General features: G+C 43.9%; 1 protein-coding gene across 1 annotated transcript in view; it reads left to right on the forward strand.

Annotated features, from left to right (window-relative positions):
- The first annotated feature begins 259 nt into the window (after nucleotides 1-259).
- Nucleotides 260-24,101, forward strand: part of LOC133349238 (phosphatase and actin regulator 1-like) — a 96,138-nt gene continuing 72,296 nt past the window's right edge. The window contains 1 exon segment of the mRNA XM_061562563.1: nucleotides 260-445. Coding sequence (XP_061418547.1) covers nucleotides 313-445 — 133 coding nt within the window. The 5' untranslated portion in view covers nucleotides 260-312.

Consider the following 24,101-nt stretch of genomic DNA (forward strand, 5'->3'; position numbering starts at 1 on the left):
CAGCTGCTGCTACAGCTGCTACAGCCTCCAAAACCTCCTCCTCCTCCTTCAGTTCCCCATCGCCTCTGAATCCCTCCTCCTCCTCCCTCGCTCCCTCCTCCTTCTCGTCGTCCGTATCCAAAACCCCGACTAACCCTTAACCCGCGCCATCCCTCCCTTCCTCCCCCCACTCAATCTCCCCTTCCTTCCCCGCTCTCCCTACCTCCCCCCCCCCCATCTCTCTCTCTCCTGTCTGTCACCGCTGCTTTTCCCCTCTCGCTCTGTTCCCATCGCCGCTGCCACTGCTACTGCTGCTGCTGCCGGCAGTCTCGAATGGCGGCGTCTGCGAGCGGCGACGAGGACGAGGAGCCGCCGCGGGCTGCGGCCGCCGCGGCTCAGCGGCTGCGCTCCAAGAGCGACACCCCGTACCTGGCGGAGGCGCGCATCGCCCTGGGCGCCGAGGCGGGTGAGAGCCACCAACACCCCCCCCCCCACCACCACCACCCCCCCCCCCTGAGCTCTAACACCTAACCCTGACCCCCCCCCCTCCCCCAGACGAACCCACCCCTGCTGCCCCCCCCCCGAGCCCCGAGCCCCCCCGTCCTAACTCCTCCACCACCCAAGAGCCCTAACCCCCCCCCTTACACCTAACCCTGACCCCTAACCCCCCCACAACCCTGACTCCTAACCCCCTCTAACACCCAACCCTGACCCCTAACCCCCCCCACAACCCTGACCCCTAACCCCCCCTAACACCCAACCCTGACCCCTAACCCCCTCTAACACCCAACCCTGACCCCGAACCCCCCCCCTAACATCCAACCCTGAACCCCTAACCCCCTCCCTAACACCCAACCCTGACCCCTAACCCCCTCTAACACCCAACCCTGACCTCTACCCCCCCCCCAACACCCAACCCTGACCCCTAACCCCCCCTAACACCCAACCCTGACCTCTAACCCCCCCCAACACCCAACCCTGACCTCTAACCCCCCCAACACCCAACCCTGACCCCTAACCCCCCCCCTAACACCCAACCCTGAACCCCTAACCCCCCCACAACCCTAACCCACCACCGAGCACTACCCAACCCTTAAACCCCCCCACCCCCCGCCCCGAGCCCTAGCCCCCACCCCCACCCCGTCTTAACCCCCCCCCTACCACTCTGTCCTGGGTTAGTACAGACCCCTCCCCCCCACAGATATCCTATTCCTCCTCTTAGACGCCCATAGGGCACCTATCCTCCTCGTAGGCACCTTCGTAAATAACCGAGACCTCGTCGACCCACGGAGATAGCCCAGACGTCATAGACCTCGATGGATCGCCTACCCCTATTAGAACCCTGCTAGCCCTCTTAGAGCTGCCTAGCCCTCTTAACCCCCCCACCCGTCTTAGACCCCCTTCCCCCAGCACGCTTAGGCCATCTTAAGCTGTCTTCACAGCCCAGCCACCCCCACGGAACCCTCCTTGAGGACCTCTAGCCCTCTTAGCCAGAATTAAACCCTCCTAGAAAGCCTCAGCTTCGTTAAGCCCTCTAAGACAACCTCATGCTCAAGTCCCTGATTGACTCGATAGACAAAGTATCCCTTTTTAAATCCTGCTGGAGATAATCAAGCCCCGTTTAAACCCCTGTTAAATCCCCTGTAGCCCTGGTACCTTTCTCGATAACCTCCTACCCCATTAAACGATATTTTAATCCCTTCCACGACAATCATATAACACCCTCTTAAATAAACCCCCCCTGGCTCTCCTACTCACCTAGCCCCCCCCAGCTCTCTTAACCCATATAAGCTTCCTAACCTCATTAGCCACCTTATCTAGATCCTCCTGTCCCCTATCCTCATGACAAGACCCCCACCTAACCCTCTACAGCTGGCACCTGCAATCACTCAGTAACACACACACACCTGTGTGTACAGACACGTGCTGTGTACTGCACATTGATTTCATCGTTCAGTTTACGCGTGTGGGTGTGTAGAGTACACTACTGTTGAGTTAATAATCATTATAATTGTCTCTGTATGAATGGGCATGCATCTATGTAAATGCAAATTGATGTGTGGGCAGAATGTAATTTTTGTACGATGAATGTAGACACACACGGATTGGTTATAGACTGCACTGCTCGTCAATAAAACAATGGATATGAATGCACTTACATCCGTACTCGATGCGCGTCATGCAAGACAATGATCAACACGTGAGGGGTTTCTGTGCGTGTGACTACATGGTATTGTGTACTATGCATACGTGGAAATGTATGCATCAAACAGATTTCAAATACAGGACTGCATGTGGTAACTTCGGTACACGTGCATACAGGAGTGTGACAGTATACAGCAATTGCATGGATTTTAAAAAAATATATAATGTAGAGTAAATATACCGGTGCAGTATACAATTAAACTGTATTATTGTGTAAGTATGCTGTATGAAATCATGTCATTATATGCACATTTGTTCGTGCAAGTTGATATGCACAGCAGGCTACACAGACTATTGAAGTGTACTCTAATATGCACATCATTGTACTGTATAACGCACACGTGTGCTGTGTGCAGATGTATTGTTCAGTGTAGATGTGTAACCACATCTATGATGGCATTCTGCGAGAATATGCATGCATGCTTATCAATGTGTACACACACACAAAGTAAATGCACGCTGTAAAAGCGCTCTTACACTGCAATTATATTCCTCAATGTGCATGCATGCATGCTTGTATGTATGTATGTGTTTGTGTGTGTGCTTGTGTGTGTGTGTGCGCTTGTATGTGTATGTGTGTGCTTGTATGTGTGTGTGTGCTTGTGTGTGCTTGTATGTGTGTGTGCTTGTGTGTGTGTGTGCTTGTATGTGTGTGTGTGCTTGTGTGTGTGTGTGCTTGTGTGTGTGCGCTTGTATGTGTATGTGTGTGCTTGTATGTGTGTGTGCGCTTGTATGTGTATGTGTGTGCTTGTATGTGTGTGTGCTTGTATGTGTGTGTGTGCTTGTGTGTGCTTGTATGTGTGTGTGCTTGTATGTGTGTGTGCTTGTGTGTGTGTGTGCTTGTGTGTGCTTGTATGTGTGTGTGCTTGTATGTGTGTGTGCTTGTATGTGTGTGTGTGCGGTAGTGTAGCGGTTAGCGCGCTGCGCTATGAACCTGGCGACCCGGGTTCGATTCCCGTTCACGGCTAACACCAGTGACGATGATCTGAACCGGTCCTGGGCCTCCCCTAGGTCGACTCAGCCTTAAATGAGTACCTTGTGCGGTGTGTAAACATCGCCACTGGGGAGACAAAGGCGGTCGGGCGTGGCGCTGGCCACCCACCCCCTCGTGTACCGTTCTGGCCTTCATAGGTGCTCGCTAACAGCACTTGCCCCTACAGTCTGTTAAGGCTATACGGGGGATCTTTGTCTTGTATGTGTGTGTGCTTGTGTGTGTGTGCTTGTTTGTGTGTGTGTGCTTGTGTGTGTGTGCTTGTATGTGTGTGTCTGTGCTTGTATGTGTGTGTGTGGTTGTATGTGTGTGTGCTTTGGATGTGTGTGTGTGCATGCTTGTGTGTGCTTGTGTGTGTGTGTGCTTGTGTGTGTGCTTGTGTGTGTGTGCTTATATGTGTGTGTGCTTGTATGTGTGTGTGCTTGTGTGTGTGTGTGTGTGCTTGTGTGTGTGCTTGTGTGTGTGTGCTTGTGTGTGTGTGCTTGTGTGTGTGTGCGTGTGTGTGTGTGTGCTTGTATGTGTGTGTGCTTGTGTGTGTGTGCTTGTATGTGTGTACGTGTGCTTGTGTGTGTGTGTACGTGTGCGTGTGCTTGTATCTGTGTGTGTGCTTGTATGTGTGCGTGTGCTTGTATGTGTGTGTGCTTGTGTGTGTGTGCGTGCTTGTATGTGTGTGTGTGCTTGTGTGTGTGCTTGTGTGTGTGGTTGTATGTGTGTGTGTGCTTGTGTGTGTGCTTGTATGTGTGTGTGTGCTTTGTATGTGTGTGTGTGCTTGTGTGTGTGTGTGCTTTGTGTGTGTGCTTGTATGTGTGTGTGCTTGTATGTGTGTGTATGCTTGTATGTGTGTGTATGCTTGTATGTGTGTGTGCTTGTGTGTGTGTGCTTGTGTGTGTGTGCGGTTGTATGTGTGTGCGGTTGTATGTGTGTGCTTGTGTGTGTGTGCTTGTGTGTGTGCTTGTATGTGTGCGTGTGCGTGTGTGTGTGCTTGTGTGTGTGTGCTTGTGTGCGTGTGTGTGCTTGTGTGTGTGTGTGTGCTTGTGTGTGTGTGCTTGTGTGCGTGTGCTTGTATGTGTGTGATTGTATGTGTGTGTGCCTGTGTGTGTGTGCTTGTGTGCGTGTGCTTCTATGTGTGTGTGTGTGCACGCACTGACAAGTGACAAGACTTTAAACGGGCACACAACTAGCATTTAACGTTTCTTTATAAAATATAGTCCCAGAGCCCCCCCCCCTACCCCGTGCGTGTGTTTATTCGTGCATGCTTCATCCGTGAACGTGCATGTCATGTGCACGTCAAACTTGATTGACAGGTGTCATGCAGACGCAGCTGGTGGCACGCAGAACGCGGGTTTGGTGAACGCTCATTCCGTGCCTGCGATGATGTCACTCTCGCGATTTAAAGACAGACGCTGTTTTATCGTAAGGCAGGGCCACGGTTATATCCTGTCAAAATCTTTGACGACGGATGCAAACGGAAAAAAACAACAGCAGTAGCAGCCGTAGCATGTTGCGGTCGACATTGTGGCTGAGAACGATGCCGAAACGTTGTCTCGTCGTGACATCAATCATCAACGACCGTTCATCGTTCCCAATTATTGCAGCCCTTTTATTCTTCTTACGCTTTAATTCGCCGGCTTGCGTTGCTGCTGTCAACGTGTAAAATTGCGGTGGGGTTTTTTTTGTGTGTGTGCTGTCGATGTTGTTGCGAGGCTTGGGTTGCCGCTAGCGGGCGCCCTTCCAACGTTTCCTTTGTCCTTGGTTTGCAACAAACGTGAGCCCTGTTAGTGGGCAACATTTGTGGATTTCACCATGTGCACGAATGGTAACGAAATTACTGTGCATATACAATGCACGTCCCTATGCAACATACAATGCTTGCACATTGGTGCGTGCACACAAGTACTTGATTATACTTGCACTCAAATGTAAATATAGCTTCGTAAACGTACATGGCACAATATGACTGCGTATACAAATGTATCATGCATGCACTATACTGTACTGGAACAAATGTAGATATTCGTATTGAGGTACATGTACAATACATTAATACACTGCCATACGTTTTAACTAATGCTTAGCATTTGAAGGTATTCCTATATTGTAATGTGGACATATTATATATTAGTATATAAAATATATACTAATATGGTGCAGTAGTGTTGTTATAAAACCATTGACGTATGTTGTGCACTAGTGGTTTATAATATAACATTTTACAAACGAAATTACTGTACAATTCTTGATACGCGTTTCCTTGTAATATCACACCACGACAGAATACACACCTATTACATGCACATCTCTTACAAATGAAGCCGTACAAGTAAAAACATTTTTTTCTATAATGGGATCTCAAGATCGTGCAGCCAACATGGGCTGTTGGAACCACGCCACTAAAAAACAATGACCAAATGCTGTTATGAAACGTGGAGGCCCTTTGTGTCCATCACAAGTGCAGTGTTCAATCAAACGAGGGGGCTTGTTTTTTGTGCCATTGTTTGTTGTGTGGCATGGACTCTGGTGGGGGGGGGGGGGGGCTCTTGGTAAACGTCTAGGAAGGATTCTGGCTGCTGGCATTCTGGTGATGATGTCTGTGTTGGCTGTGTTTGCCGTGTGGTTTCAGAAAAGCACGTTTCCCCCTTTCGCCCCTTATCTTTGTTTCACTCACAACTGCAATAACGGAAGTGTGGCCATGAACAAAAAAAAATGTGTTGTAGGTTCTCTGGAACCCAACGAAATAAAATGGTTGGGTGCACATTAAATATTCATACTCTTGTATCTATTTATAACGTGTTCTGCCTTTTGCAAATTACTCCTCAGTTGGATAATTAGGGAAATTTGTTTATCAGGCAATGAATGCCTCATACCTTTGGATGCAGCTATATCATGGCAATCAATGCTGCACTACCCCACAGCCTGCTGTGTGAAACAAGCGTGCAATTGCCACGTCTAAAAATACTTTCAGTACTCTACTGTATTTGACTCATACCGTGAATCAATTTCATTTGTATGCCAGCGATGATTCGCGTCCTGTAGTTTCTTTGAACGCTACGCTAGCACACGGTGCCTTAATTCGCGTGATTCACATAGGTTATGTCCACTGCACAATTTAATTATGATGATATACAATGCACAATTCATGCCATCTACTCTCTGAATTAAATACAGTGTGTATTCCGCAAACGACACACACGTTTTCCATTGTACAGCGTACGGATTCTATCCTGATAATCTGGCTTAATCTCTAGTTGGGCTTGAACTTTGGAAAAGCAAGAATGCAGAGGCGCATATTTAGTCATCTGACACTGACATTGGAATTGACTTTCTCAGTCACCCAACCATTATTTTCTGAGTGTGAGTTCTATCACTATCAGTACTTGACTTGGCTTGAGAACAGCACCTGCAAGTGCAGAATGAAATACAAACCACAGCTTCCTTAAAATTATGTTGCCTTATTTACGTGCGTAATCATTTGCTTCTGTAAATGTAGCAGCTTCTTTCCTGGAGTGAATGTATGTACTGTATGTAGAACTTGTTTCACACCCTACGTAGCCAACCATACTCATCGGAGGCACTAATATTTTGGGATATAATTTTGATAGCATGAGAAATATTGGATGTTTACCTTACACTTTCCAGGGCAATATGAACATTGAATGTATCATTTGTGTTGCCCTGATAAGGGACAGGTGTAGTCCCTTAATCTAGAAATTAATCTAAGGCTTAAGTAACTAATTCGATTAAGGGACTGAAGTTGCTCTTTTTCCATTACTTCTTTTTCTTTATTTACGTAAGAGTTCATACGTTGAATTACAGTACATGTTCTATACTTTCAATAGATGTACATTTAATTCATAAGACAAGGTCCACACAGGATTAAACCAACGAGCTTCCCAAAGCTGTGCGGTAATATGGTGATCGTTTGCAGAAAGTCACAGTTCTTTACGGACGCGATCTTGAACATGTTTGGTTTTGCGGCAAAAAGTGACCTCCCACATGTGTTTTACTGGATTCACAGCTGTTTATGGATCATCAACACGGCAACGTGTACAGGGACTCCTCTATTTACGAACGAGTTAGGTTCCAGGGGTCTGTTCGTAAGTCGATTTGTTCGTAAGTCCAACTTTACTCCTGTCCATTCCAAACATGTTGTACGACATTTACACTAAACACGGGAAATAGCTTTAAAAGTTGTATAATCTCCTGCAGATGTAGATTCCACTGGTTCTTCACGTTTTGCAGATGTAGATGCCACCACCGCCATCTATTGCGCGGTGGTTTAACTTACGACTCTCGGTCCGAACAGGCAACTGGACATACAGACAGGTTTGTTCGTATCTCTGAAAGTTTATGAATGGGTCGAATGTTCCTAAGTAGAGGGGTCCCTGTACAACAAATACACTGATGGGGAGAATAAAAAACACATTCCTGCGGAGGGAGCTGGTAGGAACGTTGGGTTGCTCGGTCAATGGCCAGGGTCAACGGCGGCGTGGTGTATTCCGCAAATATGCCCGACTGTGAGGGCGGGCACAAGCCGGCGTGAGAAGGTTAAACGTTGAGTTTTTTAAGGGCACCACGGGGTAACCAGCCCCTCTCCACCCAGCCCCACCCCTCCCACTCCCACCCAGCCCCACCTTCCCCACCCAGCCCCTCCCCACCCTCCCCACCCAGCCCCTCCCTCCCCACCCAGCCCCTCCCTCCCCACCCAGCCCCTTCCTGCACGACGGACGGACACAATAATCCCCTGTGGGCTGGCGTAACCAGGAGGTTCCTACTAGTAAAAAATATTTACATGTCCCTGTATTTTCTCCATCGTATATAGTCAGTCCCCCCTCTACTGTTTGTGCTGTGTTATTGCACTTGTGCAGTTAGTAACGCACACCCAATGATTCTTTCCTCGGAATGAGATGGTCACTCGTCAAGTGATTTGTAATATATGGTGTGTTTTTTTCTAAATAATTATACAGTACTGCAACATATAGATTTTTTAGGTAGACTTGTAAGTTGTTGGAATCACATAGAGCATCAGGATGTTGATTGTTATACTTTCAAAAACTGTACATGGTTGTACAGTTGTGCCTCTTGCAATGACCACAAAGCACAGTGGATTATGGTATTATCCACGGATGTTAATGAGAATAATCATACGGTGACATTTAGTACATTCACATCACTAACCCAAGGCTCCTCTTGAGTCCTAGTTGCAATGCAGAAAAGTGAACAATGCCTTTGTCAGAGTGTGTTAAAATGTTGTTTTCCGTATACTTAACTGTACTAATTTCTTCGGTGTGGCATCTATAAACGGATCATCATGCCATTTGTAGTGACTCTCGGTTGTAATCACTCTAAGCAGCGATTCTGATTATCACTATTTTACATTTACAATTAACACAAAGTCATTTTACATACACATCTTCTTGGCAACCTTTCATCAATCAATGGAATTTTTTTTTGTAAAACTGTGAACATTAAAAGTGGCTCATTAGTGAAATTATACAGCATGGTGTATTTTACCATAACGTGTACCGAATGTATGTCAGACCAGAGGGCACACAGTGTAAAATATTGAAATGTTTTAGTCCGGTATGTTGAATTGCTTGTGCAAAGAATCTTTTTAGGTGACACCTACAGCCAACAGAAGCAGCATCTTTTTGGAAATTATCTTTAGAAAGGTCACCTTTTTGAGAAGCACATTAGCTGTAGCCAGGGTGGGTGAATGTACGTATATTGAACTTCTTTCGCACCGTACGTAGCCAACCGTGCTTATTGGAGGTGTCGCGAAGGACAAAATATTACCTATTGGTCAGTGCTTGCTCACTACAGTACTAGGTACGTTTGTACAAAATCGTCTGAAATTCAATGTTTACAGTGGTTCAATATTTTTTTGACAGGAATGAGAAAAGCACACCATTTGTTGTGTCTCTATTGTAACGACACTATGTCTCTTCTTGGTTCTTTCGGTAAAGTCACGTCGAAGGGAAGTAATAAAATAATAAAAATAAAACATATTTTTATTATTTTATTACTTCCCTTCTACGTGACTTTACCGAAAGAACCAAGAAGATGAATCCCTGCAGTCACGAAAGCTTTAAATCAAGACACTATGTCTGTATTGTAAACCATACCTGAGGTAGGAACGTTACCCACAACATTAATGACAAAGTTATGATTAATCAAGACCCCTTCGCAGAAAAACCCATGAATATTAAAATAAGGAACATCATGAATAAACATTTCACTGAGCAGAGAAGTTGATAGCATGTGTATTCTTGTGCAAAATAAGGAACATCATTAATAAACATTTCACTGAGCAGAGAAGTTGATAGCACGTGTATTCTTGTGCAAAATAAGGAACATCATGAATAAACATTTCACTGAGCAGAGAAGTTGATAGCACGTGTATTGTTGTGCAGAAATATCTTTAGACAGAAATGTGGCTTTATTTTATGTTTGTTTTTCTATTTGATTTCATTTAATCTATTATTATTATTATTCGTAGTAGCAGTTTCATTCACAATAATTATTGATCCTTCGAAAGTATCAACAAATATTATGCTTTCTTTTCTGTAAGAAACAATTCCCTTTTGTTAGAGGGACATGCGTTTCCATGGCAACAAGGGTGACTACAGCTCAATAGAGACGAATCTGCATTATCATCAGGGAAAAAGAAGATGATTTCTAATATCCCAATTTAGCTGACGTTTGTTCATTTCCTTTTCAATAATAACCTTTAAAAACTTTTTTTTTGTAAATACATTTCAAACGGTCTTGCGATGCCATAATGCATCTCGCTACGACGCACAAGATGATTTTATCGCACCATTCCTGTTGTTTGATGTTCTCTTGGGCATGTTCCCTCCTCTGGCTGCTGGCTGCTTTTTCGATAACCTTGACCACTGCCCATCAGCCTTTCTCGTGACCAAACTCACTTTCCTTAACAGTCAATATGATGTCTCCAACTTGGGTTTGTTCACGGATTCATGAGCTCATCTTTCTGTCTTTAAATATAACAGGAATGCACCTCACCATGCGTTTCATCTTGTTGTGTAATAATTTCTAATCCATATGACATAGTAGGTAATTTTGATTGGTTACATTTGTTGTAAATAAATATACTGATCAGTAAAAATGTTCTTCAGGCACATTGGCATCTGCCTAAACAATATATGTCAAAAGCAGATACATCAACTAAAACAAAGACAGCACAAAAAATCCCAACAAATAAAATGTAATAATTGGTTCTTTACCCTTCTATCTGGCAACAAAACTGACACCTTTTTGCAAGGAGTCATGTTTGCATAGACCGCAATACCTGCAGTCATAAATACAAACAAAAGACATAACTCTGATAATGTGCACTGTCCTTGAAGTTGATTGGTCCACACCCGAGACAGCTTTCCTTCGAGCCTAGTCTCATATGGGTTGGACCAGATGACGCCAAAAGGCGCACAACTCAAGGACAATGCACCATCAGAGTATGAGAGCTCGGGGCAAGCATCTACACTATGGGGACCTCATTTGCCAGTAAAAATATGATAATTGGTTCTTTACCCTTCTATCTGGCAACAAAACTGACACCTTTTTGCAAGGAGTCATGTTTGCATAGACCGCAATACCTGCAGTCATAAATACAAACAAAAGACATAACTCTGATAATGTGCACTGTCCTTGAAGTTGATTGGTCCACACCCGAGACAGCTTTCCTTCGAGCCTAGTCTCATATGGGTTGGACCAGATGACGCCAAAAGGCGCACAACTCAAGGACAATGCACCATCAGAGTATGAGAGCTCGGGGCAAGCATCTACACTATGGGGACCTCATTTGCCAGTAAAAATATGATAATTGGTTCTTTACCCTTCTATCTGGCAACAAAACTGACACCTTTTTGCAAGGAGTCATGTTTGCATAGACCGCAATACCTGCAGTCATAAATACAAACAAAAGACATAACTCTGATCATGTGCACTGTCCTTGAAGTTGATTGGTCCACACCCGAGACAGCTTTCCTTCGAGCCTAGTCTCATATGGGTTGGACCAGATGACGCCAAAAGGCGCACAACTCAAGGACAATGCACCATCAGAGTATGAGAGCTCGGGGCAAGCATCTACACTATGGGGACCTCATTTGCCAGTAAAAATATGATAATTGGTTCTTTACCCTTCTATCTGGCAACAAAACTGACACCTTTTTGCAAGGAGTCATGTTTGCATAGACCGCAATACCTGCAGTCATAAATACAAACAAAAGACATAACTCTGATAATGTGCACTGTCCTTGAAGTTGATTGGTCCACACCCGAGACAGCTTTCCTTCGAGCCTAGTCTCATATGGGTTGGACCAGATGACGCCAAAAGGCGCACAACTCAAGGACAATGCACCATCAGAGTATGAGAGCTCGGGGCAAGCATCTACACTATGGGGACCTCATTTGCCAGTAAAAATATGATAATTGGTTCTTTACCCTTCTATCTGGCAACAAAACTGACACCTTTTTGCAAGGAGTCATGTTTGCATAGACCGCAATACCTGCAGTCATAAATACAAACAAAAGACATAACTCTGATAATGTGCACTGTCCTTGAAGTTGATTGGTCCACACCCGAGACAGCTTTCCTTCGAGCCTAGTCTCATATGGGTTGGACCAGATGACGCCAAAAGGCGCACAACTCAAGGACAATGCACCATCAGAGTATGAGAGCTCGGGGCAAGCATCTACACTATGGGGACCTCATTTGCCAGTAAAAATATGATAATTGGTTCTTTACCCTTCTATCTGGCAACAAAACTGACACCTTTTTGCAAGGAGTCATGTTTGCATAGACCGCAATACCTGCAGTCATAAATACAAACAAAAGACATAACTCTGATAATGTGCACTGTCCTTGAAGTTGATTGGTCCACACCCGAGACAGCTTTCCTTCGAGCCTAGTCTCATATGGGTTGGACCAGATGACGCCAAAAGGCGCACAACTCAAGGACAATGCACCATCAGAGTATGAGAGCTCGGGGCAAGCATCTACACTATGGGGACCTCATTTGCCAGTAAAAATATGATAATTGGTTCTTTACCCTTCTATCTGGCAACAAAACTGACACCTTTTTGCAAGGAGTCATGTTTGCATAGACCGCAATACCTGCAGTCATAAATACAAACAAAAGACATAACTCTGATAATGTGCACTGTCCTTGAAGTTGATTGGTCCACACCCGAGACAGCTTTCCTTCGAGCCTAGTCTCATATGGGTTGGACCAGATGACGCCAAAAGGCGCACAACAAAAAGGTGTCAGTTTTGTTGCCAGATAGAAGGGTAAAGAACCAATTATCATATTTTTACTGGCAAATGAGGTCCCCATAGTGTAGATGCTTGCCCCGAGCTCTCATACTCTGATGGTGCATTGTCCTTGAGTTGTGCGCCTTTTGGCGTCATCTGGTCCAACCCATATGAGACTAGGCTCGAAGGAAAGCTGTCTCGGGTGTGGACCAATAAACTTCAAGGACGGTGCACATTATCAGAGTTATGTCTTTTGTTGGTATTTATGACTGCAGGTATTGCGGTCTATGCAAACATGACTCCTTGCAAAAAGGTGTCAGTTTTGTTGCCAGATAGAAGGGTAAAGAACCAATTATCATATTTTTACTGGCAAATGAGGTCCCCATAGTGTAGATGCTTGCCCCGAGCTCTCATACTCTGATGGTGCATTGTCCTTGAGTTGTGCGCCTTTTGGCGTCATCTGGTCCAACCCATATGAGACTAGGCTCGAAGGAAAGCTGTCTCGGGTGTGGACCAATCAACTTCAAGGACAGTGCACATTATCAGAGTTATGTCTTTTGTTTGTATTTATGACTGCAGGTATTGCGGTCTATGCAAACATGACTCCTTGCAAAAAGGTGTCAGTTTTGTTGCCAGATAGAAGGGTAAAGAACCAATTATCATATTTTTACTGGCAAATGAGGTCCCCATAGTGTAGATGCTTGCCCCGAGCTCTCATACTCTGATGGTGCATTGTCCTTGAGTTGTGCGCCTTTTGGCGTCATCTGGTCCAACCCATATGAGACTAGGCTCGAAGGAAAGCTGTCTCGGGTGTGGACCAATCAACTTCAAGGACAGTGCACATTATCAGAGTTATGTCTTTTGTTTGTATTTATGACTGCAGGTATTGCGGTCTATGCAAACATGACTCCTTGCAAAAAGGTGTCAGTTTTGTTGCCAGATAGAAGGGTAAAGAACCAATTATCATATTTTTACTGGCAAATGAGGTCCCCATAGTGTAGATGCTTGCCCCGAGCTCTCATACTCTGATGGTGCATTGTCCTTGAGTTGTGCGCCTTTTGGCGTCATCTGGTCCAACCCATATGAGACTAGGCTCGAAGGAAAGCTGTCTCGGGTGTGGACCAATCAACTTCAAGGACAGTGCACATTATCAGAGTTATGTCTTTTGTTTGTATTTATGACTGCAGGTATTGCGGTCTATGCAAACATGACTCCTTGCAAAAAGGTGTCAGTTTTGTTGCCAGATAGAAGGGTAAAGAACCAATTATCATATTTTTACTGGCAAATGAGGTCCCCATAAATAAAATGTAGTTCCTCACTGAATTTGGCTCAATTCAAGTTATACGAATGAATATATTGCTTTGACCATCAGGCGGTGAACATTACTCTCATATACATGGTAGATGGGAAAGTGCTTCCTCCAACTGTATATTTCCAGAGGTCACTTGAAGGTATCTCAGAGGTAGCTCTGTGATATCCACTTCTGTAGGGTGTTCTATGAGACTAAAGGTTCATATTCTTGGGTTTTTTCGGTAAAGTCACGTAGGTAAAAAAATAAAATTGATACAGCAAGCGTGCTGTGACGGTTCCACCTGAAGATGGAAGCTTGTGTTGCCTCCGAAACGTCGTGATTTTTATGTTATTTTACTTTTATTAATTTTAATTTTTTACCTACGTGACTTTACCGAAAAAACCCAAGAATATGAATCCTTGCAGTCACGAAAGATTCAAATCTAGACTAAAGGTTGTACTGCTCTCAAGGGAGATCCTAATGGACACTTCATCTTATGATATGGTGCCGAGGTGAAAATTGTAAAACAAAGTTGAACCAAAAGAAAAACATTGCCAATCATGCACCTAACCTAATTTAGAAATACGCAGCGTAACAGATTCTAAGTCATGGAAACATAAGTGGCAAGTGATATCTGAAAAGGTCATGTGTCCCCCTGCACCCACATGCACTGACCAACGTGATAAAATATGATCAAACAAACCCCTACGACCAATACAGTGAAAGGAGGCCCTCATCCAGCAGTAGATTGACAAAGAGCTGTTAATGATATATTATTATGTTACGTATTACGACCGATTTATGATATTCATGTTCAAGGTTGTTCAGACAAAACAGGTGGATTTTCAAATATGTGTGCTCACAAACGTCTGCATAGATAATTGTTTTCTACAGATGATGAGACTTACTTTGATCCCCTGTATTTTAGAGCGAAAGTTTCAGGTGCATCACACAATCCAGTAGATGTGTTAGAGTGTGACCAGATTTGTGTAACTGGGCACAAGTTTTGGATACGTTTTGCTCTCTGGAGCGTATTATAAAACGGCTTTGTAGTATTGTTATCAATGACAAATACAACAGAAAATTATACGTACTGGGAAAAGTTTTCCTCTGGAAGCATGATAACAGCAAAATAGTAATTAAAAAAAAGAATCTAATGTCAAGAGGTGAAACGGTGAAATTGGAAACTTTATTGTTTGCTCCCAGGTATTGTAACCTCTATATTATTTTGAACTCGTACATAGTAATGCCTTTCCATTTCTTCAGCCATTTCTCCTGCGTCTGATGGCCAATTTGCCGTGTTTTGAGATTCTGCATGACTCATTTGTAATTATCCTGTCAAGGTAATGTATGAAAAAATTATGAACCATAGAGGTCTTACGTGGCTAATTCCTGTTGCGAGCCTCCGCTAGCTCTGTATTGCTCTGGATATTATCTTTATATTGACATCCCTTGTCTCATTTTGGTATTTGATTGACCACTTCCCCTGAGAGAATTCATTTCGTTATTTGTTTGTTTAACCAGGTGAGAGCTCGTTGGAGATGCATTATCTATTTCGCATCGGGCGGATATAGATTTATCATAGATATGTAACATCACGCATCATTTATTTTTTGTGCGTAATATTTTTTTTTAATCTTTGTTGGTTGAACACGTGTGCGTTCATACGTATAATCGAAGTATTTTTTAAAACATAGATTACAAAACCTCGACACATTCGTCAATAATACTGTCCTCAATGGAAAATTCATATAGTCGGTAACGTATTGGGCAGTGCCAATTTTCTTCACTGCAGATTCCATAAAGAAGGGCCAGCAAGAAACACTATTGCCCAATGCTTTGCCTTTATATGCATTCTGATTTTATTATAAGTTGATTTTTAAACAGTTTTTTTTTGTTTCATGTATTTGCGGGTGGATGTGTGGTTAGCAGTGACCCATCTGGTGTGGGAGAGATTTAATAAATCTGCAAGCCTCAAAGTTTTAATAACTAAATCCTTTCTAATCTCAACTATACTTAAGCATTTGGCTGGATCCTGCCACGAGTAAGGTTTTAATGTTATAACATGCAGGCTATTTCATTTCATAGAAACTGATTTGCAATAAATGCACGTTTGTAGTGCATACAGATATTTCACACCACCGGGCAATTGAGAACGTCGGTACACATTTAATGGTGGTCAGACACGCGGTCATTAAAGCACCCTTCATTTGCCCCAAATTACTTTTCTCTGATCTCTGCGTACTAAACCCCTTTCATCACCCCGACATCTGCTCTGCTAATGTCCAAGACATTAAGAGCAATAGCCAGTTTGAGGGGCTTTTGTGATAACGAGGGTGTGGCAGAGCTTGTGGTTAATTTCTCAAGGGGGATCTGGAACAGTAAAATACTACCTCAAGGCGTCACCACTCACAGCGGTGACAATAACGACAATGATGATGATGGTGGTGCTAACGGTGGGCGGTGACGAACCTGGCGACCCGAGTTCGATTCCCGCTCACAGCCAACACCATTGACGATTATCTGAAATGGGCCTGGACATTGCCCTGGTCGTCTCAGCTTCACATGAGTACCTAATGCAATGTGTAAAAACATCGCCACGACAGAGAAAAGGCGGCCCGGTGTGGATCTGGCCATTCACTCCTTTGTGTGCCGTTCCGGCCTTCGTAGGCGCTTCTTAACCGGACTTGACCCAACAGTCTATTAAAGCTGCACGGGGGATCTTTGTCTTTGGTGATTGAGCATCATTTCCTGCAGTCATTGGTCAATCGAAGTTATCCTATTTGAAGGGTTCCCCCCCCCCCCCCCCCATTTTTAACATTCGTTTCTTTCTCTGGTCATGCCGATCGTTTCCTGTACTACGTTTGTCTCTTCTTCTTGGTTCTTTCGGTAAAGTCACGTAGAAGGGAAATAATAAAATAATAAAATTCAAACATAATAAAAAAAATTCTCACGACGCAAGCTGCTTGCGTTGTGGCCGAAACGTCGTGAAAATTATTTTATTATGTTTATTTTTATTATTTTATTATTTCCCTTCTACGTGACTTTACCGAAAGAACCAAGAAGATGAATCCCTGCAGTCACGAAAGCTTTAAATCGACATTTTACGTTTGTCTCTGTTAAGCCGTCAATCCACATCTTGCATTTATGGCCTCCACTTCTGGCTTCTTCCAAATTACAGTGCTGGGCCATTGAATGTAATGTGTTGGGTTCCATTAGGTCAAATTTTACATGTCAAAAGCAAAGACGTCTGCATCTTGTACCTGTCATAACTTTTTCCGAGCATCTCACTTCGTAGTTTTTGAAGTCTCGTTAATTCCAGGATTTTTCTACTTTTGACACTGCAGAAATAAAACGCAGTACATTTCCCTGCGTGACCGCAGGTTCCCACGTGTCTGTTGCAAAGGTGATAAGGAATCGCAAAGGCTTCTAACCGTGGGCATTTTTAAAGCACATATATTGCTTTGTTGGCGTTATAGGCTTGTGAATGATCGTTTATTTTTCTGGCAAGAGGTCTGAGTTCGAATCACCCTGCCTGCCCCAGGTGAGAGCACCATCGGACAAATAAATAGACCACAGTCAGAAAAACGCTTCCCCGCCCAAACTTTAAATCAATACTGTCATTAAAACAGCATTTGGCTTGCGTGGCTGCTAGTCCTGCTAAATGGGTCATGGATTAAATGCGAACATCAAGTCAAATGTTGGTTGCCCGTGCTATATCAGCTCTTGACTGTGCTGTGTGCTGATGTTGTTCATGCAAGAGAACACAATGTTAATAAGCTGCGGACGCTTTTACTTTTTGCAGGGATGTGATTCTCTTTCAATTCATCGTCCTTAAATTATCCAGATGGCAGCGCAATGAAAGTCACGGTCTCTTTTGCAAAAGGGTGGAGACAGGGGCTCTTTGAGTACTGTGTAAGAGTTACTTACCCAGTACCTAGGGTTTGCACATTTAGATATGGGTCATTCAATATTTTAGATGTTTTTCTGACACCAGTAGCAGCTCACAACCTCTTCAGCTGATGAAAATTCATATCGGTTATAAAATTACATTGAAGCCAAGGCATGTTTATTATTATTTTATTATTTCCCTTATACGTGACTTTACCGAAAGAACCAAAAATAAGAATCCCTGCAGTCACGAAAGCTTTAAATTAAAAGTAAAGCACTGTAAAAATTATGAAGTTATTTTTTCACTGAATATTTACATAGATTAGCAGGCGAATAGTAAATACTGGAACATGTTTTTTTACTCTCACTTATTCACGCGAATATAGAGTTGAGGTGCTAACGGCAGAACTAAGTATCCATACCTAACTCCTGATTATCATCATTAGGCATGGTCAATCCACTGCTGGATGAGGCTTCCTGAAGCCACTGCCATCTCCTGCAAAACGGCAATATAACAATTCACTCAGCACCGGTACATGAGCTGATTTAATTGCTCCATCTCCTCCTGGGTGGTCAACCTCTCGTATGCGTTCCGTTCTTTGACTGCCCTTTAGTTATTATTCTTGACCTTCGGCAATTGTCAAGTATTTTAGCAGAATATAATTTATACAATGTCATATTTTTAAATCTATGAATTTGAGATGTAATTTTTTAAAATAAAAAACAATTGAAAATTTCACTTTTAAAGGTATATGCATTCATGAAATTTTTAATTTGTCATTGATTGTACAGGTTTGTCTTTCATAGCTTTACGTTATGGTTTTGTAAAGTTTTGTTGGGGACCATCCCAGTGGGTTTACATGTAATGTGTCTATACGTATACATCGGCAAACGTATTTCGAAATAAAAAATAATTGTGACTCGCATTTCAAATTGTTACACTGGTAAACTCGGCAGTGATTTATAGCCAGACTGCATAAGCCAACAGCTCCGGTCCTGTGGATTGAGCACAGGAATCCATAAAAAAAGGCATCGACATCAGCGGAAAGCGCCAACGCCTTTCAATGCTGCCAGAATTGGAGAAAAAAATTGCGACGCAGAGCAAAGTGGAATCCAAGCCGCCCGCACTGATTGAATATGGGATTCAGCGCAGCGACGATTCCATTAATTCCGCGTCGTGTTTTTATTCTCGGCTGGTCACGCTAGACTGGCATAAATTTGGTGTCGGTGGATGGATGTGGAGGAGTGCCATTTTGGATACAGCCTCCACATTCGATCCCAGTGGGGAGTTTCTAACGAGCCAGCCTTTCGGTGCGACGATCCTGTTTCTCTCCTCTCTGCGGACTCTGGTAGCTTTGAGGCAGGTGAGGGGAGGCATTGGATGTATGATCCGCTTTCTTGTTTACCTGCTCAAGTCTCTGTCTCTGTGAGGTTTCTGGGTAACTCTTAGGGCTCTTAGCACTGAGCCAGAACTGATGAAATTCTGGGTTTGATTCCAGGTTATCAGTCACCTGTGATTCACAAATAAGGTTCTCAAATATAACAAGGTTTAATAGTCTTCTCAGACAAGCTACCAATGACAAAATGTTTTCATGATTTGGAATTTTATTTAGATTAAATTACGAGTAATAAGTTTAAGAGGTTTAGACCGTACTCTGTTACAGGCGGTTGATGTGAAGAAAATTACTTTTAACCGAATATTAAGGAGCATGCTGAAAACTGCTCTTTGCGGATTATACACTGTATAACAAAAACATTTTGTTCCTGGGTAGTAAGTGTTATTTTCAAATTTCTTATGCCTCAAAAGTACAGAAAATGCCTATTATTCCCCACAAACTTTGCTTTTGTGACCACGACAGTGATATTTTGAAATTTACCTATTTTCAATGAGAAAACGTGTGCATTTGCGTCATTCCTTCACATAAAGTCCCGGTCACAAAAGCAAAGTTGGTGGGGAATAATAGGCATTTTCTATAATTTTGAGGCATAACCAATTAGAAAATAACACTTACTACCCAGGAACAAAAATCGTGTTACATAGTGTTATCAGTGTGAGATTGTGGGGGGGGGGGGGGGGCGGGGGGGGGGGGTAAGAGTTGCAACGTCAAGTCACCCTGCAGCAGGTGGCTTTCTTTGAGATTGAGATAATGATCGTGCACAGCATTGCAATGTTCAACTTGCTGAATGCGTGCAGACTGCTTCAGTGGCCAGATAAATGACTGCTGTTCTGGCTTTCCAGCTGAGCGAAACAAGAGACCAATTTGAAATGAGTAATGTTGGATTTTGCCATTGGCATAAACATTCAATATAAGGTTGGTGGAGTTGTAAAATAATATTGCTATGATGTTGATAAATTCATGATGGGTGGCTTGAAAGCTTAAGGTTATAGACAAACTTGGGTGAGGATATTCACGTCGAAATATAATCCTGAGCTTACATCACGGACTAGGCTATCATATTTGTGGAATTATTTTCTAGGAAACTACTCTCCATCACCGGATCTGACTGCCCACAGGGCTCAGTGACTCATTGCATGCCCACCGTCAAGTTAAAGTACCTATCTCAGGTTAATGGGTGTGCTTATTCATGTAATCGTGGGATGATTCTTTTAGTACCCATTTGGCACGACTCACTCGGCACCAAAGCAACGGTTGTGTAGAATGGGGCACAGGGCTTCGGGAAATTAGAACCCGCTCTTCTCCCGATGGGTAGTTTGGGCGGGAAAAACAGCACTCTTGAGTTTAAAGCCACTGAGAAAGGCTTATTTTATTGGGGAGGTGGGGCATTTTCTTCACAATCACCTTTCACCCTGATGGTCGATGAGGCTTTGAAGAGGTTCGGCAATGACAATTCACCTCGCAGTGTCCTGCGATGTGTTTAATTACATGTGGCTGTCTGGCAGCTGAAACTGGTGATGATGCCAATATCCAATTCGAAAGGGCTTACCCTCCCTCTGCTCCTTTGTCTTCTTGTATGATTTTGCAGCTTGTCTCAAACATGCCTCAACAATTTCTCACTCCTGTGCCTTTTCCGATTTCCTTTGTGGGGATCGATCCCTCTCTCTTGAGGTTACAATTTATAAATTCTCATTTTGAGGTGGCTGGGAGGCTCTGGTGAATAACGCTCGTGTCAAAGCACAAAACCAGCATTGCTGAAACCTTGACATTAGATCCTCAAATGTATGGCATTTAATCGTTGCAGTCGGGTTACAAATGGCAGCAGTAACAAATGCATTAGTGTGGTCAGTTGGTGGAGAATTGAAGCTCTTGGTTGGGAAATCCAATGCAAAATAGAGTTTCCACCTCTTAATTTGGGGCCACAAACAGATAGAAGCACTGCCCAATGCTAATTTACATACAGATACATAGCCTTTGTTATTATCATAATTGTACAGTTTACTGCCCTTTGTCGATCGACTGCCAGATGAACGCCTCCCTGTGCAGTGGTAGTCGAGGGGGTTGCTTGACTTGACTTCACCACGTAGGGGTCGGTGAAGGAGTTGCCCAGGACCAAGTCGGATATCACTCGTCAATGATTGCATGCCCAGAATTCAAACCGAGGGCACCAGGTTCATGGCACAGTGCACAAACCACTGCACTCCCACTGCCTTCTTTGATATTATTTTATTATAAATTCAGTTCTTAAACTAAGCACATACTGCGAATACACGTTGCTTGTAAAATATTTAAAGGATAGGTCAGCGTTCTCACGCAGTGTCCTTTTTATGGGATAATATCAGGGGTAATTATGAGACAAGAGGACAGACCACGAAGTACTGGTCCACGCTCACTCTCCACCTCCTGATGGCATCACTGCAAGTGCGGAACGTTCACTGGAGCGGCTGGGCACACAGGGAATGAGTGCACGTACTGAGAGTGCACGTTCAACAAGCAAGTTGTGGTGAAGAGGAGCTCTCCTGTTGCCAAGGGGTGTCCAGGAGGTAGCGCGTGTGTAGTTTGTAAGTCCACACAGACACCCTCCCCTTGATTTTCCTTCTGACCCCTGGGTGGGTTTGCTTGCCTGGTTCTTGCTCTACCGGGCATTTATTTGATTTGTCACCAAAAGCCTTTGGCAGGTGTGAACTTATACGGCGCCAATGATTTTAAGTTGCTCCTGGGCGAATTTTATATTATTATTACATTTTCAGGTGTGTTTGGGTAAGTTGGCAGGTAGGTAGAAGGGTGGGGAGAAAGGTGGGTAATCGGGTCGGTAGGTTGTTTGGGAACAGTAATTGGAGGGGTGAGTTGGGATGTATAATAGAGGGTTTTGTAAGTCGGTAGGGAGAAGGGTTGGTACGTGAATAGGTTGATTATTCGATAATTAGAGGGTGTATGTATGTTGAACTTCTTTCGCACCGTACATAGCCAACCGTTCTAATCGGAGCTGCGGGGGACGGGTGGGTGGGTATAAAGGTGGGTAGGTGATTAGGTAGGTTTTGAGATAATTATTAGAGAGATATGTGGTAGGTATAAATGCAGTTTATGTAGGTAGGTATAAACGTGGGCAGGTGAATAGTTAGATTACTAGGTAATTAAAAGAGTGAGTGGGTAGGTATAACACAGGGTATGTATTCAGATGGAAGGGTATATAGGTGAATATATCTGATGTAATTAAAAGTGTTTGTTACTATTTCGATTTAAAGCTTTCGTGACTGCAGGGATTCATCTTCTTGGTTCTTTCGGTAAAGTCACGTAGAAGGGAAGTAATAAAATAATAAAAATAAAACATAATGAAATAATTCTCACGACGTTTCGGCCACAACGCAAGCAGCCATCCTCAGGTGAACAATGAAACACCACCAAGCTTGGGGCGTATATTCCCACCTCCCCCCCTCCAACCCAGCTTAAATATACGCCCCAAGCTTGGTGGTGTTTCATTCTTCACCTGAGGACGGCTGCTTGCGTTGTGGCCGAAACGTCGTGAGAATTATTTTATTATGTTTTATTTTTATTATTTTATTACTTCCCTTCTACGTGACTTTACCGAAAGAACCAAGAAGATGTTTGTTACTAGTTAGGTAGTAGTGTGGGAGGGTAGTAGGTTAGATAGGTATGTGGATCTATAGGTGTTTAGATCATTTAAAAGGTTGGTAGGTAGGTTCATTCGTGGGAAGGTGGAGGAGGGTAGGGAGATGGATGGGGTTGGTAGGTGGTTCGGAAAGTATGTCGAAAAGTGGGCAGGTGGGTTTGTAAGTAGCCTTTACTTAAACAAGTTGAAAGCATGGAACATAACGCTGAGCTAAAATACACACCGCTGCAGTCAACCCTAATGTTTAATCAAATAGACGGATACAGTAGGCATGCACCGAATCACCCACTCCCAAGTAATTAGCATGATTCGGGGTCACGATTGAAGTGGTGAACTACATTTTTAATGTCTCGTCTTGACAACCTCATATACTTTTTTCTTTTATCTCGTTTGTACAGTTGTGTTACCTCCGTGTGCCGAAATATAAGCTTATTATATACATTCTGCATGGTTTGCATAATAGATATACTTTATTCTTACATGCACAATGTTAAGCGTGTGCACCATGAGCATAAGAATAGATTTGAATCGATAAATTGATACCTCACATCACATACCTCGCATACAATTAAAAAAACGCTAAATGTGCAACCTCGCGATTAAATGTTCATTCCGCGGCAAGCAGAAGGGTCTTCCCATTCGAGGGAGCTCTCAGATAGATCATCTAACGGGGTACAACTCCTCCACACTGACAAGACATCTTACAAGAGGTGGGATTACCCACAATTTACCCCACCACACACAACCTACCAGTCGACTTGCTGTGTCGCACCCGGCTTATGCTGTGCCACTAGGGAGATTGAATCGAACCACTGACCCTCTGGGTTTTCAAGTCCTGTGCGTAAAACCATTCCACTGCGGCAGTATCCCCACATAATATTGAGTACACATCACATTTCCCACGCACGTGTCTTCATCTTTCCGCTACAAACGAAACGGCAAGATGGCCCGTGCCCAAAGACGTCTCTAGGGTACGGCGAATCGGAGTGACCGCCCCGGGCCCCGCACTTTGGGGGGGGGGGGGGCGGGCAGGGGGAAGGCCCTAAAAAATTACGCCACAGTGTCAGATGTGATACTTCCGGGTGAGTTTGAAGGCATCTGGAGGCCCACACAGTGGGATTTGCCCCAGGTCCCGGGCCCCGCATCCCCTCTATGGACAGCCCTGTCCGTGCCACTTCATAGCTGGGGTTTCAGTTCGACCCTTGCCCCGGCACCCAGTCCAGCCACGATCACACAGCCGCCTGCCAGGCACATTGGAGCTCATCTTGTGGGATGAACGGTTACCGTGGAGATGACCTTTTTTTTCTTGGCGTGGCGGTATCATGGGATGCTGCAAATGGCACGCAAGATTTTGGGGGTTGGGATGCTATCTGTAAAACAAGTAATTGAATTAATTGGGGCATGAAGGGATAGATACTTAGTGCATCATCTTTGTGCCAAAAATG

This window comes from Lethenteron reissneri, chromosome 29 (genome assembly GCF_015708825.2).
Source record: "Lethenteron reissneri isolate LAM-NWPU_2019-01 chromosome 29, ASM1570882v1, whole genome shotgun sequence".
Lineage (NCBI taxonomy): Eukaryota > Metazoa > Chordata > Hyperoartia > Petromyzontiformes > Petromyzontidae > Lethenteron > Lethenteron reissneri.